General features: G+C 37.5%; 1 protein-coding gene across 1 annotated transcript; it reads right to left on the bottom strand.

Annotated features, from left to right (window-relative positions):
• Nucleotides 1–4,409: 4,409 nt before the first annotated feature.
• LOC129364850 (serine/threonine-protein kinase pim-2-like) lies at nt 4,410–9,920 on the bottom strand. The gene is made up of 9 exons (XM_055037764.1): nt 9,786–9,920; nt 8,556–8,798; nt 7,604–7,708; nt 7,367–7,461; nt 6,709–6,756; nt 6,400–6,609; nt 4,875–5,052; nt 4,608–4,778; nt 4,410–4,501 (listed from the first exon to the last, which is right to left on the bottom strand). The coding sequence occupies exons 1-9, from the start codon at nt 9,838–9,840 to the stop codon at nt 4,410–4,412; spliced, it is 1,197 nt and encodes a 398-aa protein (XP_054893739.1). The 5' UTR covers nt 9,841–9,920.
• Nucleotides 9,921–17,454: the final 7,534 nt, after the last annotated feature.

Genomic DNA, 17,454 nt, shown 5'->3' with positions numbered 1-17,454 from the left:
GCGTCACAACATTCTTAGGTTCTGCTTCCTGTGTTTTACTTCTGCCCATTTCATCAAGAACCCTCAGTGCTGTGTCAGAAACCGAGCTGGCAGTCACACTGAGCTGCTACACAACGCAAGAGCTGCATTGGTATTGCAGCAAATGTTTCCTCCTTGTCTAATTTACAAATGCAAGCGCGTTGATTGAACAAACATTGAAAAGTGCACCGCTAAGACTAGGACAGACAGTAGATTAGATGTAGCAAATTAAAGTTGCAGGCTGTGGGGGGAAAAGTTGAGCTTGTTAAGCTTCTCTTCTTCTCTACGTCATAAACTGGAGGCAGTGAAAGAAGTTCCCATCAGTGATGCTCAGCATACACTTCCTATGCATGCATGTAAAACAATTAGGACAGCCAATTAAGTATTTAGATCTTATAAAATAAATGCTCACATGTCAATGTCTTGTTTTTATTTAACTCTGTAAAATAAAGTATTTTAATTTTGTAAACAAAACAAATTTTGAATTCTAATTGGAAAAAGTTTGGTGACACCACACTGCCTTATGGGTAGTGTGCTGTTATGATGATTTACTGGACAGTGGCAGCTTTCAAACTCTTTTGAGTCGGAATGGTAACCAAAGAAATGATTAGGACATGTTGACAAGCCGCAAGAGCAGAAAGATGTATGCTTTGGAGTGCTTGGCTCTGACTCAACATAAATTTCATTTTCCTCCCTTTCTTACTATTTTAGAAAAAAACTTTACATAGCTGGGATGAGATGTTTATTGACTACTATGGTATTAATAGTATATGCACAGATGAAAATATACCATTTAAATTATGTTTGTTGAGCACATCTATCTTATTTCTATGTGTGTTTAATATACAATTATCTAAGGTTTGTTAGTATTCATTAGGACATTTTGGAATACTTTACATAATTCTGACTGAAACAGTTTATTTTTGTTTTCTGACATTTTCTAGGGAATTAAAATGACTTTCTAATGTCAGAGGTAGCGTCGTGAGAGGCAGAAGCAGCTCGTCGCGTAACCATGGAGACCACATTAGGTTAGACCAATTTGTTTCATGGAGATTCAATGCAGCTTTTGAGGTCTTTGGAGGACTTTTCCTGTTCTGGTTGCCTTGAAGGCCATGGTTGCTGAGTGACGCAGCAGCTGAATGGAAATGTTGCTTTTAACTCCCACACTTTCACTTACGAGGAAATTGAATCAAAAAGGGAATCTGTGGTAGGAATCCTGGGACTGTAAAGGATACTTGAAGTTGTCCCCGAAATAAGTTTTCTATTGCTAATTCATCGCACCTATAGCTAACGCTAAAATATAAAGAAAGCATGGAAACCTGTCGTGAGTTTGACAAAGTTTCATGTCAAGTTCTCAACATATTTGCAGAAAAAACTTACCAAAAAAAACAACAACATACAAGTCTGTCTGTGTTACTGTAGCAACAGTTTCTTCATTTTATCTCAATTATATTTTTACTCCTCTCTTCTACATTGCTGACTTTCTCTCTCGTTTGGCTCTCACAGTTCCTAACCCTTTGCGAGACTCTTTCATATCAACCTAAAGGGAAAAAAACAAAACCTCTAACAAAAATTATACAGCTGTTAATAATATTCTATACTATTCATAATTCTTAAATTTACATAGGAAAGTGTGTGGGAGAGTATCCCTATGTAAACGCTGATGAACAATAACAGTAGTAGATTTAAAAAGAAACTAAGGTGGTCAGACAAAGCTTCGTCTAAAACTGGGAAATGTTCGCTGACAGGCTCGAGTTTTATCAAGATTAAAATATGGTGTTTGTAGGAAGGAGGGTGTGTCGTGTTAACTAAAATACACAAAGCTTCGAAAGATCTAAAGACACAAATACCAGAAAAGTGCAAATTAAAAGTAACCTAAAACAATATTTCCAGAATCAGTTTTAAAAATAGTTGAAAATGGCTAAAATGATACCCTCAATAATTTGGGCACTGGGAGATCCAATTTATCATACAAACTGTCACAACATAGTGAGATTTGTATAAAATAATTGTTATAAAAGTTACATACAGCAGCTTCAAGCACACTGTAATAAATACTATTCTTACTCTTAGACTGGAATATAAACAATACCATCTATTACACTGTAATAGATAGCATTGCAATACTATCTATGTAGTATTGCAATACTAAATAGATAGTATAGCAGTACCTGTTTGAAGCACTATTCAATGCACTGTGCTCCAGCTGGAAAGTTATTTATGATGCTTTCTCAGATGCACTTGCATCTGCTAATGCCTACATGTATGCTAAGAATTATTTTTAGCTCTGACAGGAGACACAGAGTACCAAAATGACATAAACTGTCAAAAATATTGGACCATTTTAAACCAAAGGGAAAAAACAACACATATGAATGCAAGCACTGCACATAATTCTACAATATTCCTCCATTATGCAGCTTATTAACAGAAATTATCCCTAAAGTCACTTAACCCCAGCTGCCTGTTTATTTTCAAACAGCTAAGCAACACAAAAAACTATACAACACCAATAACACATAGCAAGAAGTTTATTCTACATTAATTTTCTCTACCAGTTCACAACTTCCAACAGGTAGTGAAGCCATGTCACTTGTGAAATAAACAAAGCTGTTGGGGTGGCTGCTTGACTAGGGCAAGTTTGTATGCACACCCTTTCCTTGACGTAGATACCAGTCTCATCTTTAATCAATGATTCTTTAAAGTTTTCTTCTGCCCAAAATGCTCTCTAGTAGCTCTTACACCAGGCATCATTCGAACAAGATGAATTAGCGAACATGTTCACAATCCTCAGGTTGTCTCACTGAATCAAGATGTTCGAATCGCTCTTAGTGTGACCCCCTCCCCTGAAGCCAGTTTGCCATGGAAGACCCCAACAACAGTCAAAGCTCCAGACAATGTAGACCTCAGGATCATGGGGGTACTCAAACCCCTCCACCACATTAAGGTGGCGATTCTGCGGAGGGGAGGAAACCAGCAGATTGCAACAAAGCTTTATATCAATGCAATCCTCCATCCTGAGCAAAACACGGGGTGACAGTGGAGAGGAAGCACTCCTCTTTCAAAGGAAGAGACCTCTAGCAGAACCAGGCTCAGGATGGACGGCCGTCTGCCTCGACCGGCTGGGGTTGGAGAGGACAGGAAAGAGAGACAGACAAACATACACACACTCGCACACACATCCTGGGTCGGGGAAGATCTGGAAAAAACACATAGAGGACAAGTTTTACAGGGAGATGAACTATGGACACATTAGTAACAAAATATATATATATATATATATATATATATATATATATATATATTATATATATATATATATATATTATATATATATATATATATATATACAAATTTACAAACACATTTATAGACAGGGGCATAAGAAAATACATCCATGTAAAAACTCAAACTTGCTTAATATACTGATATATACATTAAAAAATTATGTGTTTATGCATGAGTGAATGTGTCTGCTTGCCTAGTGAACGGAGGCCAAGGTCTGGCCATAAGAATTCCAAAAGCAGTGTTTTCCAACCCTGGTCCTCAAGACTCACTGCCCTGCATGTTTTAGGTATTTCCTTGCTTCAGTCCAGCTGATTTCAATTGATGACTGATTAACATGCATTTGTTGAACTGCAATCAGTTGAATCAGGCACATTAAAGCAGATAAATCTCTAAAACGTGTAGGACAGTGTGCCTTGAGGACCAGGGTTGGGAAACTGTCCTATTGAACTTAACCAGATGTCTCTAGGACTGTGGGAGTAAACTTCAGTACCCAGGGAAAAACTGAACCAACTTCACCTAATCAAATTTAGCAAGGATGCTTTTAGGAAGTATAAAATAAACCGGAGCTTATCCGCTTATCTGTGGTCGAGTCACAGGGGTAGCAGCTTAAGTAAGAAGGCCCAGACTCCCATCTCTTCTGCCCCTTTGAGCTCGCTCCTCTGGAGGAATCCCAAGGCATTCCCAGGACAGTCACAAACCTGAAAGCCTTAGATCAGTTCAGGCTCCTTCCCCACATTCCACATCTTTGAAGCCAGCTTCTGTAGCTGAGGATCAGACTGCCAAAGTCCCCCGCCTTCGGCCACCACCCATACTGCATTGCACCTGACCCTTTTTGAATTTTTAATGAACCTAAAATGGATGTTGTTTTGAGTAGCGGAGAAACTGCAGGACCCAAAGAAAATTAATTGCCAAATTAACCGACTTGTGTCATGTAACCCTAACCTCAATCCTTTATAGTTTGATAGTGCCCCACAGCTCAGCCTAGACTAGATTAAACTGCTAACAAAAAAAGTTAAGGTTGCAATGGTGCGCGCATGTGTGCGTGTGTGTGTGTGTGGGGGGGGGGGGGGGTGTGGGGGTGTGTGTGTGTGTGTGTGTGTAGTCTACGAAAGCCACTGGTGACAGAGCAGATCTTCCAAGGTGGGACGGTTCTCTGGGTCACCTATCAGACACTTTGAGAGAAAATCCATGCAGTCTGGAAGGTTAGAGGTTAAACAGCGACAATGAACAGAGCCATAGAACCAAATAGAATGACACAGAACATTCGTACTGTAGGATATATGGACAAGTATTTGTCTCACCATCAGAAAGCCAATGCCAGATTGTCAAGTTATTTGAGATGTAGGTGTTAATGTTGAACCGAGTCATGTGGAGCATCTCAAACAGAACAACCCCCAGCTGCCACACTGTTGTAGGCCCAGCCTTGTAGGTACTGTTAACCATCCAGTCCAGTGGGATGTGACCAGGAGTACCTTGAAGATGTGTGAGAATAAGATTAAGATTAAAACTTTTTTTTTTAAACAGCATTAATAAATGAGAATGGAGTGAGTTCTATGGTTCAGTCGTACCACAGAGCAGTTCATGTTGTTTCCCATCATCAAAGCAGCTTAAGCCAAAGTCTATGAGATAGATTTGTTTGTCTTCTGAGCTGCTGTTAATCAGGACATTGTCCACTTTTAGGTCTCTGTGGAAGATGTTTGCATTCTGAAGGTAAACAGCAGCTTCCACCAGCTGTTTTAGAATGACCTAAGGCGCGAATGGAATGTGACAGTCAAGAACTACCCATATTTCCATTCAGTATGAAGAACCAACAATGAAAGCAGCATTTATAACAGCATCTCAAAAACACAACCAAAGTCCATCCAGCAGCTCACCTTCAATCAATCAAATTTTATTTGTATGGCTTATTTTCAGCATCAAAACATTTCAAAGAGCTTTACATCATAAAAACACAAAAACGCAAAGTCATGAAACATAGAATCAACCATTGAAACATTATATTAAGTGAAGTAGCATCGTTAAATTCTTCATTGATTATGCTTCAAAGGCAACTTTAATCTAGATCAGGGTCTAGATCAGGATCAGAATCTAGATCAGGATCAGGGTCTAGGCTTAGCTGTGGGGCACTATTAAACTATTTTCAAACTGCAGTCCTCGAGGGCCACTGTCCTGCAGTTTTTAGATTTGCCACAGGTACAAAACGCTAGAATGAAATTCTAGTGTTTTGTGTAGACAAGATCTCCAGAGCTTTGCTAATGACCTAATTATTCTATTCAGGTGTGGTGCAGCAGAGGCACATCTAAAAGTTACAGGACACTGGCCCTCAAGGACTAGAGTTTGAGACCCCTGATCGAGATTTAAAGGCACTCGGTTTTTCAGCCATTTTCTGGAAGTTCTTGACCTCTCTTACATTGAATAAGAGAGCTACCCCAAGATTGAGCTTTGGGGTACAACACATGTAACTTCTGTCCACTTTGATGAGAAGTTTCCTATCGAAACAAAAAAATCTCTGACCTTTATGTAAGATTCAAACCAGTTGAGTACTGGACCGAGGGTCCGACCCAATTCTCTAGTTGTTTTAGTAATATGTCATGATCAACAGTGTCAAAAGCTGCACTGATCAGATTTCAGTGGACATCTTCCACAGTCTATGTTTATATGCATGTCATTGAACATTTTGACTAGGCCAGTCTAAGTGCTGTGGTGGGCCCGGAAACCAGACTGAATGACATCAAAGCGGTTTGTTGAAGATAGGAAACTATTCAAATTGTTTAAAAACAGCTTTTTCAATAACATTGCTGATGAATGAGAGGTTGGTGATCAGCCTGTAATTCTACAGTGGTGATTTGCCCAATTGTTTTATCAGTAGTTTGATATCTGCTGTTTTTAAAGCCTAATGGAAGCAATGAGTTTACCATTTGAATCAAATTATTTGCAATGACAGGCAGGACTTTTTGAAAGAAATGTGTGTATGGGATATCAGGACAGCAGGAACTTGAGTTTAATTGATTCAGAATTTCTTCAAGGGTTTTATAATTAAGTAGTTGAAATTGGGTCATTTTTCCTGCATCATTATGGGTATAGCATTGGTACCTTGGCCTCACTCTCCTCTATGAAATTTCCACGCTCATTAAGATAGAGCAAGAGGTCCTCTGCGAACATGGGTCTCTCCATTACTAAAATCAGCTCCTGATCCAGATCATACCAGTCCAACAGGGACAAGATGGCTGAGTGTGACATTGTTTCCCTCGCAAGTTTTAACATGATGACCAACTCCATGGCCAGCTCCCTTCCATTCTCATCCTGAAACATCCCAACAAGCAGGCAAACCCACAATGCATCTGGAATCCACTTTGGAAAAAAAAAAAAAAAAACTGTTCTAGATTCTGCTTCTCACTTTACCTTATGTTTGATGACAACTTTGTCTTTTGGTATATGTTTAATAGCCACCTATAAGATAGCAACAAGACCTTGGTTAGCATGTTAGGGAGGTATTTTTTTTGTACTGAATATATATAATCAATTTTTCTTGTCATTTCTTTATAACTCAGTATTAGTCAGATTCTGTTGAGAAGAGCTTAAAATCTTCAGACTGTTGTAAGACTAACAGATTGTCAGATCAAATCTCTCTTTCAGTTTATTTTAGCTCACAGAAACAACTCAAACTGAAAATGCTTACATACAACTCTATTTTAGTCGAATTTAACCTTGATAAATTTTGGTTTCTGTTCTGTAGCTCAACAACAGCAAAGCTTCCATACTAAAGTTGTATCTGTTGAGGCATCCAGTTGAAAACAATTTCTGAAAACAATTCTGAGGATTTTCAGATTTCACAGCTGATTGTAAAATTCTCTGCTTAAGCTGAGAACACTGCCACAACCTCTGTCTGAGGCTTTTACCACTCACTGTATAAAGTCCGGCACCCCCTACTGACTACTACGTGTAAGATAACTATATCTGATTTCAACTTTATATGTAGATAATTTAAAAAATCTAAATGTTCCTGTGTGGATTTCTGAGTTGAGTTATATGCGTTTGTGTCAGAGAGTGTAATACTTACAGGTAATTTACCCTTTATCCGATATCCAGCAAAGACAGACCCGAAGCCTCCATCTCCCAGCAGATGGAGCTCAACGTATTTTTTCAGGAATGCAGCTAAACATTTGAAATTTGATAAGTATGAACACATTTGAAATTCAGTGTCAAAATTGAAGCTTGAATCGAATTATCACTACATCTTACATCTATCCCATATTAAATGATTATGCTACAAATCTACTGGTACATAAATTTCAACCTCTTTGGGAATCCTCTTGTTCTTCTTCCATCACCATCTTCATATTCTTCCTGGATGGTTCCTCAAAGTCCTCCATCTTCCTTTTTGGATTCCTCTTTCTAATCCCTGTAATGTCAAACATGTCATGTTTGATATATGGCTTTCTCAGACCTCTACATTTTCAGTGTGTTTCCTATTCCAGAAAGACCAGGTGTATATAACCAAATGCATAAAGTTTACAATTGAACCATCTTGGATCAGTAATTTCTCCTAAAAAAGACCTTCAATTAAAGCTATGGTATGCAATTTCTGGCCTATTCTGAAAATATTTTCCACCCTTGGGACAATTTTTTGGACTGGTTCTTGTTGTACACCATGATACACAACGTAATGGAGTAAAGTGTGAGACCCATGTTCGAAGGCCTCTGTATTCTATGTGGCCGTCAAAGGGTTTGACTCCTGTTCGTTAACCTTTCTCTTTTGTTCAAGTCACAAGATTCAATAAGTAATCCAGATCAAAAAATGAAGTTTTCTGATAAGTATTTCATAGTTCAGGCTTTACAGGGTTAAGTCTTAAGTTCTGCAAAGTATCTGACTGAGCTGTGGAAATAAGCCGTAGAAACAACATGAACATATTAGCATTCAGTTGCCTTAAGAAAAAAAAACGTCCTGATGGAAAGAATCAACTTAGTGGCTCATAAATGTATTTTTACAGAGCATTTTTTGTCCCTAATTTCAGTGTGATTTATAGGAATTTAAGTGATGCAAACAGTGATACACATAAAATACAAATGCAGTTTGGTAGTGTCATGTAAAAGTGTGAGATTCATGAATACTTTTTTACAAAGTATTGTTTTTTCTTCGTGTTGTTTTCCTTCCCTTTAACTTTAATATTCTATTGTTAAGGAGCATCTTCATAATCATGCTGAGGATCCGAGAGCAAACTAACAATAGTTTCACGAAAGCAGCCAACCTGCACTGATGTCCGGTGAGCAGCAAGACTCTTTGCTCTGGTCCTGCTCCAGTTCCATTTTATTCCTCTTGGCCTTCGGTGAAGGTTCTTCTGCTTCTTCGTTCTTTTTTTTCTCGACCATCTTTCTTGCCCTTGGCTGTTCCCGGCACCTTGAGGAGGGTCCGGCCTTGTCAGAGACCCTCCGCCTTTTTCTGGGCATCTCAATTTCAGATATTTTCCTTTTCTTTGGTCTCCTGTTGTTCTCTAAAGTGACATATAGGGAAATTTGAATTTTTATCTATTTTTTTTTTTTTTGCAATTTGTTAAATATTTAGTATTCCTAGATGGGGTAGGCACTTTTATAATTTATGGTAACATATTTCTTACAATGATAAGAATTCTGATTTTTCACTGTCATAAACATTTTTTGATTTATGACAATTCTGTGTGCAGTTTAGCATTAAAAAATCACACATCTTTATGTGATTGTTGCCCTAAAGAAGCGCATTACAAGTGGGAAGGTTTTGAAACAGCAGTGTTTGTGTGTTTATTTGTGAGAACATATTACATAAGTGCAGAAAATACAAAATTTCACACTTGTGGTATTTATGTTGAATAGAAATCATAAATCAAGTCATGTGTGAATAAGTTTAATGCAAAAATCATTAAAAACTTGAAGTGCCATTGTCCTAAAACTACTTCCTGTCATCTTCTTCTTCATGGTTTGCCCCAGTGGCAACATCCTGCTGCTGTTCATGTGACTCGTGTGGTGGAAAAAAGTGTTTCCATTGCAGTTTCGCAAAATAAACCAATTTGGATCTGGGAGTTTTTTCCTAAACTGATGTGTTTCCTTGAAGCAAATATATTTTTAAAATGTTATATGGTCCATGGAAACACTGATATTGCAATAGCGATGCAATGTTGTGTTAAAACATTATGTCCACATCACCCTTCCCTACTGCTACATCACCTCACAGGGTGATATCTGACCATAGACTTTATCACACAAACTGTTCAACTTTTAATTCATTTTCACCGAGACATATGCTTCTGGGTGAAACTATCACAAACTCACAGACTCACACATCTAGATGTTCCCAACAACAGACAAGTCAGTAACAGAAATTATGAATGATAAAAACTTTAAATCTCTAAATTTTCTAATTAGAACCGAAAATGAACAGTCTTTTAAATCTATACTCATCTTTATTAAGATATGTACCATATGTTGATAGTCTAATGAACTCTTACCTCGCTTTTTCATGAGGGCTGGCATTTTTTCATTTCTTTCATGTCCTTTGAACATCTTTTTTTTCCAGTAGATTTCAGCATCGATTACTTCAAATACAAGTTTTGGCAGTTTTATCTATCGTAGTTACGTCTCACTCTATCAGAGATTTCTGACGAACTGAACTCAAATAGAACGTTTGGTTCTGACACCAACCAGTGTGACATCAAACATAACATTCTAAAATTTGGTCATAAATGTCAGAATGGAGGTGATGTTGCTTAGCAGACCTCTGACTTAAACCTAACCTACAGAATACATGAAAATCTCCACAATCAACCAGTTTATAGCAATGAATCTCTATGGGAAATTTTTGTTACTTCGCAAAAATTTTGCGTCCCCTCACAATACTTTTGCATTCCCTCACAATAGTTTTACATTCTCTGACAATACTTTTGTGTTCCCTCGCAATACTTTTGCGTTCCCTCGCAATACTTTTGCATTCCCTTGCAATACTTTTGCGTTCCCTCACAATACTGACTTTGTGTGTATGAGGAAGCAGCACTTGCACATTATTTGGTCTGGTCAGTATAGCTCTTCTATACCCCTCCCCTTTCTGATACCACCCTGGGCAACTGCCCATAAAGGCCATATTAAAAATTGCCATTGTACAGGCCCTATGGCATGGGTGGGTATTACCTGCCCACAGAGTCAACCATGTCACCACTCCTGGACTGGAAGCTTTTTTACCCCAGAATGAGATAAGGTAATTTTATTTATAGCACATTTTAAGCAACAAGTGGCCAACTTTCTATTATTCCTATCTCTATTTGATAAAGTAGGGGTTTCCACAGTTCCTGTATCTGTGTCCTCTCTCCTGCAGTTTTTTTCAGCCGTCACAACTGCTTCATCTATTGTTAACCTGTTGCAACATGTTTTTTCGAGCTGCCTTTAAACGCAACGTGAGCGCTAAGATTTTTGTTTATCACCTGTGCAGCATCGACATTGAACTGCTGGTGCAGTGCAGAGACTGGTGTGTGTTAGAAGTATGCCATCAAACCAGCAAAAGACAAATAACTTTGCCCAATGTTCTTCCTGCAAACTATCTAAGTTAACCAAGTAATGCTGCTGGATGCAGGTTATGTTAGCTAAATGATGACTAGCTAGTGCCAATATATATACTTTTTTAAAAAGAATATGCCATATTGTTAATATCTATGTTCAAAAGTGGTTACATTTTTGAACAAGGTTAGTTTACAGCTGAGCTCTGTAAACTAACCTTGCCTCTCGCTTCTTCTCCACTTTCTAAAAGTAAACAAAAGGATATTTCACACAACACAAAATACAGATCAGCCAGGACACTTTTTTTAGGTGTTTTACAATTAATTAATTTTGTCTCATAATGAATTAGCCACTATAGCATAAAACAAAAATTATAACTATCAGACAATTAACTAGTAAATGTATCTAAAGAAACATCGCATATTGACTCATTGTTGGTTTCATTTTGGTGAATTTGATTAAAATACTGTTTCTGAATGGAAAATAGGCCAGTACCTTCAACAACTCTTTTTATTTGCATTTCCTTCCATCTTTAAATATATGTATTTGCTGCATTCAGTCCAGCAGAGTATTATTCAGCTTTCACAATCTGCTGTCATACCGACGTCCATTCCTTCCCTGGAGACAAGCTTTGGATTTCACCTCAAACTGAACTAAAACATCACTGCAAAGAAAACTATTCCTTGGGTCTTCCAGACAAGTCATCCTGAGGTCAGTGTTTCTACCCTTGGGCTTTCTACCACGTTTGCAAGATGAAGCACTGAAAGTTAAGAAGCTCAAAGGGGAAACCCACACATTCCCCTCCCCAACAACACTCTATTACCCTTCCAGACCTGCAGGTACCCTAACCATCCACTGTTTTAGGCAGACCTTATTAGTACCAGGTAGATTCAGTGAGATGCTGAAAATATTCCTAAGGGGTCTTGGTCCAGGTTGACAATTCTTTCAGGCTCTTATTGACAGCCAGGAAGTCAATGTTCAGTTGAACCAAACTACAAAAAGGCTTTGCTGAAATAAATCTGGTCACCAAGTACAGTGGAGTAGAGTAAACTTATTGATTGATTGATTGATTGATTGATTGATTGATTGATTGATTGATTGATTGATTGATTGATTGATTGATTGATTGATTGATTGATTGATTGATTGATGCCTATGAGAGAGGGCCAAAGACATGCAGCTAAAGTCATTGAGTCCGAACTTGTACCTGTGACAGTCAAGTGAGGACTCAGGCCTCTGTACACAGTAGTCCTATTGGCCTCTGTCACAAAGCTTAGATCATTTCAGGTTTTTGGAAGAGTGTTTCCACCTTCTGGAATTAGAAGTCAGAGGGGCACACTGTGGTCACTAAGGGACAGAGACTATTCTCAGCATTTTTCACCTGGGCTGTGGAATTTAAATTATGTTTCGCCAGCAGTAAGGGATCTAAGATATACAAAGATAATATCTCATTTACTGTTACACCAACAGGTGAAATAGACTCATCAGATCAGGCAACGATATTTCATTCCAGTATTGTTCATCTGACTGTAGATAATGTGATTCAAAGTTCTGAGATGGTATTCTCCTTACAATGGAGATAATCAGAGGTTTTTTGAGCAAGTGTTTCCTTTATCTTATTTTGACCTAATATCAAAAAAGCATTTTTGACTGAACAATTGTCTCTCAGTGGATATTTCCATATTTTCATCCTCCGAACTTCTGAAACACTTCAGTTTGGCAGAAACAACCATGCCACATTCAAAGTCACTTAAATCTATTTTTTCCCATTCTGATGCTCAGTTTGTCCTTGTCATCTTTTCCAGAGGCCTATCTGCATGGAGTTACTACCAATATGCTGTTTTGTTGAAAGTGATTGAACAAGTGTACACAATGAAGAGCCACAATATGTTTTTTTTTGGCTCTATCAACTCCCCAATCGGTCATAATACTTAAAGGCTCCAACTAGTCTTTGAATTCTCATTCCTGTCTCCCACAGTAAGCTTCACTTGTTTTTACAATTAAGTGCTTGATAGCAATTTGCAATGCTATCAAGCTGTGGTATGATGAAACTAAGGATGAGCCAGAACTCCAGATTATTGTTAATTTGTGGAAAGAACCCAAAATGTTTGAACCAAGTTGTACAGTTCAGAAGCTGTGTTTCCATTACAAATGTGTGCATATCTTTGTCTATATGTCTACACAAAAAACACACAATTTTGCAATTGCTGTGTTTCCATTACCCAAGAAATGTAATTAAGCTCACACATAAATAAACTTGTTCATGCGATAAGTCATTATCAGTCATGACAGCAACGGATGTAAACGTTACATGAGCTATATTCGTAATTCAGCCATGGTGCTATCGCTCATCATGTAACAGTCAACAGAGGCATTGACGACTGATTTAGGCATTGTAGTGCCAAACTCCAACATCTACTTGGGAACGGCTATTATGTGTCGTTTTGGAGAGCTTGTACTCTGTAACTGTGAGAGCTATGGATTCAAAATGTTATAATGACAAAATTTTATGACCTGTGATGCTGTGACAGCTGTTTTGTTTGAAATCCGCTCCCCCGAAAAACAATCCATCATCCTCCTACCACTTCTTGTCGTGTTCCTCATCCTTTTTGCCAGAGGTGACATCTGTCACATGAGTCACGTCACATGACTCGTGACGTGAGAAAAGTGTTTCAGTACGACTAAAAAACCACCTCATCCTAATGCAAGTTTTATCATGTGTGCACATTTTACAGTTAATAATAATAATAATAATAATAATAATAATAATAATAATAATAATATATTATTATTTATATTAATAATAATATAAACCAAATCACAGGCAATGCTACCAAGAACTGAGGAAAGGTATGTAAACTTATGATTTTGAAGATATTAGTCAATATATCTCACACATTCTATGTGTCTTTACTGAGACATTGAATAGAAATAACTTTGGTAATTCTGACTGACTAAAAGTAAGAAAAGTTTAACCTGATTTAACTTTAGGCAGCGATAAAAGGTGCATGTGTCTGTTTTTAACTGTATGTATAATTTACCATTTTGATGAAGAAATTGTATGACACCATATTTTGTTGGAAATATTACAGTCATGATTTTCTGTTTTTGCTTTGTTGAAAGTTCAATTGCTTGCAATGAAAGAAAAAGAGACATTTGTCTGATATGTAAAAAAAAAACATCACTGAAAGCTTTTTTTAATATATTTTAAAGTGATGATGGACGTACTACATTACTGAATGCTTCAGATTGAGACCATTTATTCTAGATCATGTCAGTAATTTCCAGTGTGAGCTGATAGAGATTAATGTGTCCCTCTAATCAATATTGTCATCCAACAGTGTTTGGAAGTGAGAACCCATTAAGGGCCTTTTCTTTCAGTTGATTAAATCACTGCACCTTCAGGATGCTGCTGCTTCCACCACACCCTTAACATCTCAGTTGACGCTCCGGTTATCAGGCTTTCAGAAAACACACCATTCCATTTTGTGAAAGGGAACAGAAACATACAAACAATGTAAAAACAAAAGCACAAATAATAAATATATGGTTTAATATAAACACCTTAAAAGTCCAGCCATTTAGAAAATACTCTCCAGATCAGCTGGTTCTGTTTACTTATAAGGAGAATCTGAAATACTCTTGATTTCAGCAGATTTTATTTAGGGGCATCAAAATAAATATAGACCACACACAACTCAAATAATTTTTTCTGCAAAACATCTCAAAAAACCACATATCATTTTTTTCTTCCATGTCATTATCCAATGTCTTGTATTGGTTGAGGAAATAAGATCCCAGATGAGATGAGGTTTGCAACACATTGTAATGCTTAATACCATGCTCAGTATTTCTGACAAGAGAGCCAATAAATGAAAACTCCTGTCTCTTGTTTGAGGGTTTACTTGCTGCAGCATGGTCTGGCGTAAAACCACGAAGGTTTGCATGTTAATAAGCTCTCCTGTCTCTAAATGATTATCTATATATGCTGAATTATTTCTAAACAACAGGGACTTCTTTAGATTCATGTATTTATTCCTTCTAACATTCTTACACTTTTATTTTTTATAGTGTAGTTTTGTATATGATCAGATTTTCTTTTTTTTTCCATCAATTCACATTGTCGCCATTTGGCTTTCTGGAATCAAAATGTGTGTTGTTTTTGTGACTACATGTGATGCCTGAACAGTCTCTTTCTCTGTCACTGAGACTACAGCTCCCAGCATCCCCAGGATGAGCGTGGCCTTCAAGCTCCGCTGCTCCACCTTTTCTGGTTAGGAAATCTCATCTTATTTCCTTCATGAGTTTCATCTGCTGCCTTCCCATTGCACCGTTATTGCAAAGTAATCAGCCATGGAGAGTTTAATCACAAAGTCATGGCTGAGGCAGCCGAGATCTCCTGAGAGACAATGGAAGTGTTGTTAACTCCAGGTAAGTTCTTGTGTTTGTCCTGTTGGATTGATCATTCATCATGACTCTGTTCTTATTACTTTGGACAATAAAGTCATATATTTTTTTATCCTCACAAGGACTTTGCATTGATTTCCAGAGGTTTTTTATTCATTTTTATAGGCTAACTATGACCTTTTCTCTAAACAAGGGATGTCCAAAGCGTGTCCCGGGGGCCATTTGTGGCCTCTGGATGACTTTGTTCGGTCTCTCTGTCCACAATTCAACAATGTAGTGTGTTTACAATTAATTCATAATTTTTTTAGGGGTGCACCGATTGCAGTTATCTGGCCAATTTCCAATCAATCAACACTGTGTTACAAGATCACAATTCACTTTCAATGTTCCAATCTTATTTATTTAAAAACATACCCTTGAATAATAACCTTGAAACAACTCTCCATGAGGTAGAGCTCTGACATAGAAATAAAGTTGAGATTTTTTTTGTTTTATTTAGAAGTTTGCACAAACTTAGACTACTATAATAGTCTTTCGATTTTTTACATTTCAAAAAGCAAAACTTTGACAATAGATCAGATTAGAGATCTGTTTTAAGGCTCTTACCAAAAATAAAGTGCACAGCAGTATTTTGCTTTTACAAAATCACAAGGTTCAAAGTCATTTGAGAACATACTAACAATTTTAAAAAAAATCCCCAAATGAAGCAACTTTATGTCCATTTGTGTTTTGTTTCCCCTCCTGGGGGCTTTTTTGCAGGCACTAGGGTCCCTTACATGAAAGAAAGCTGACAGGAAGGGGGTACGGAGCGAGAGGAAGACATACGGGTCTGGGAGTTGAACCAGCGACTGCTGTATCAAGGCCTCCAAATGTGGGTAGCTCTATCCCCTACGCCACAGCACGCCAGCTTTGTGTCATTTAAATGTAGAAACCATCTAAACATCCAAACATGAAATGATGCAAATGTTACACAAAATGCTCATCTCATCTTTTTTGACCCTGTGTGATATTGTCTCGTTTGTGAGCTGGTTGCATTGTTTCAGTGAATAGCTGGAGCTTTTTTGAGCAGCCGTTTTCACCTTGGGTAGATTCTACAACCATTCAGAGAGATATTCATAACGCTTTCTCTACTTTGTCGACAAAATTCGACCATCCCTCATCAAATAGTAAATTAAATTTACTGAGACTACCAGTAAATCCACCCTGTAATCTTTTTAAGGCTTTATTTTGCCCAGCTGCTGCCTCCACGATGTGTCAAGTATAAAATCCAGATGGTTCGGACTGATAAGATAATTAACAGAAAACGACTTGTCGAGCACAGCTTTGTACTCTTAATGGAAGACCCCAGAGCAGCCTGACATTGATGTGAAGTAGATAACAGCTAAGTTAGATTTTCATCTGTAGTGATAAACCTTTTCATTGCTGTATTCACTGTTAGAGAAGGAGAGGACATAACTTTGGTTTTAGTCAATGAAGCATGTTCTAGAAACCATCACAGCATCAATAATCCACAAGTCTATTTTGTAGTGTTGTGCCTAAAGTTTTAAGCTTTCTAAGCTACATTTTCTCTTGAATATTGTAAGTGTACTCTACAGAAAAAAAAATCATGAATTAAAAAAGCCACTAATAATTTGGAGTTGCATTCCATTAGTGGATTCACCTAAATGTAAACTTTCATATAGGTGAAAATTTGCATATAAATTGGGTATGGAAGGTAATTCATACCTTGTTCAATTTTTCACTCTTTGTTTTATTGCAGCCATTTGCTAAAATCCAACATTTTTATATAATTTTCTATGAATGTACACTCAGCACACCGACTTGACAGAAACACAGAAATGAAGAGATTTTTACAAATTTATTTAAAAAGGAAAACTGAAATATTACATGGTCATAAGTATTCAGACCTTTGCGGTGACACTCATTTAACTCACATGCTGATTCTCATTGAGATGGTACTACTCCTTCATTGGAGTCCAGCTGTGTTTAACTGAACTGATTGTCACAGCTCATCACAACCAATGAAAGACAAAGTCCAAGGGAAAACTTTGACCCAACTGTAGAGAGCTTGTAGACCCAGTTACCACAACTACTTTGAAAGATCCTAATAAAACCTGCCTCAGAAATGAAAAGTTGTGATGAGAATGTAGTCCCTGTAATTGTTGAAGACATTGCCTTTTTGTAAATCTGTTTGGATCAGCCTCGCTTACATTGAAGTACACT

This window comes from Poeciliopsis prolifica, unplaced genomic scaffold (assembly GCF_027474105.1).
Source record: "Poeciliopsis prolifica strain line A6 unplaced genomic scaffold, Auburn_PproV2 SCAFFOLD012, whole genome shotgun sequence".
NCBI classification, from domain to species: Eukaryota; Metazoa; Chordata; class Actinopteri; order Cyprinodontiformes; family Poeciliidae; genus Poeciliopsis; species Poeciliopsis prolifica.
The sequence above is the reverse complement of the archived record's forward strand: the minus strand, read 5'-3'. Positions and strand labels throughout refer to the sequence as shown.

Coding starts and splice junctions, on each gene's coding strand:
- LOC129364850 (XM_055037764.1), bottom strand. CDS start 9,840: ATGTTCAAAGGACATGAAAGAAATGAAAAAATGCCAGCCCTCATGAAA. Junction 8,799..9,785: donor AGCCCTCATGAAAAAGCGAG/GTAAGAGTTCAT, acceptor ATGTCACTTTAG/AGAACAACAGGAGACCAAAG. Junction 7,709..8,555: donor CTCACCGGACATCAGTGCAG/GTTGGCTGCTTT, acceptor TTGACATTACAG/GGATTAGAAAGAGGAATCCA.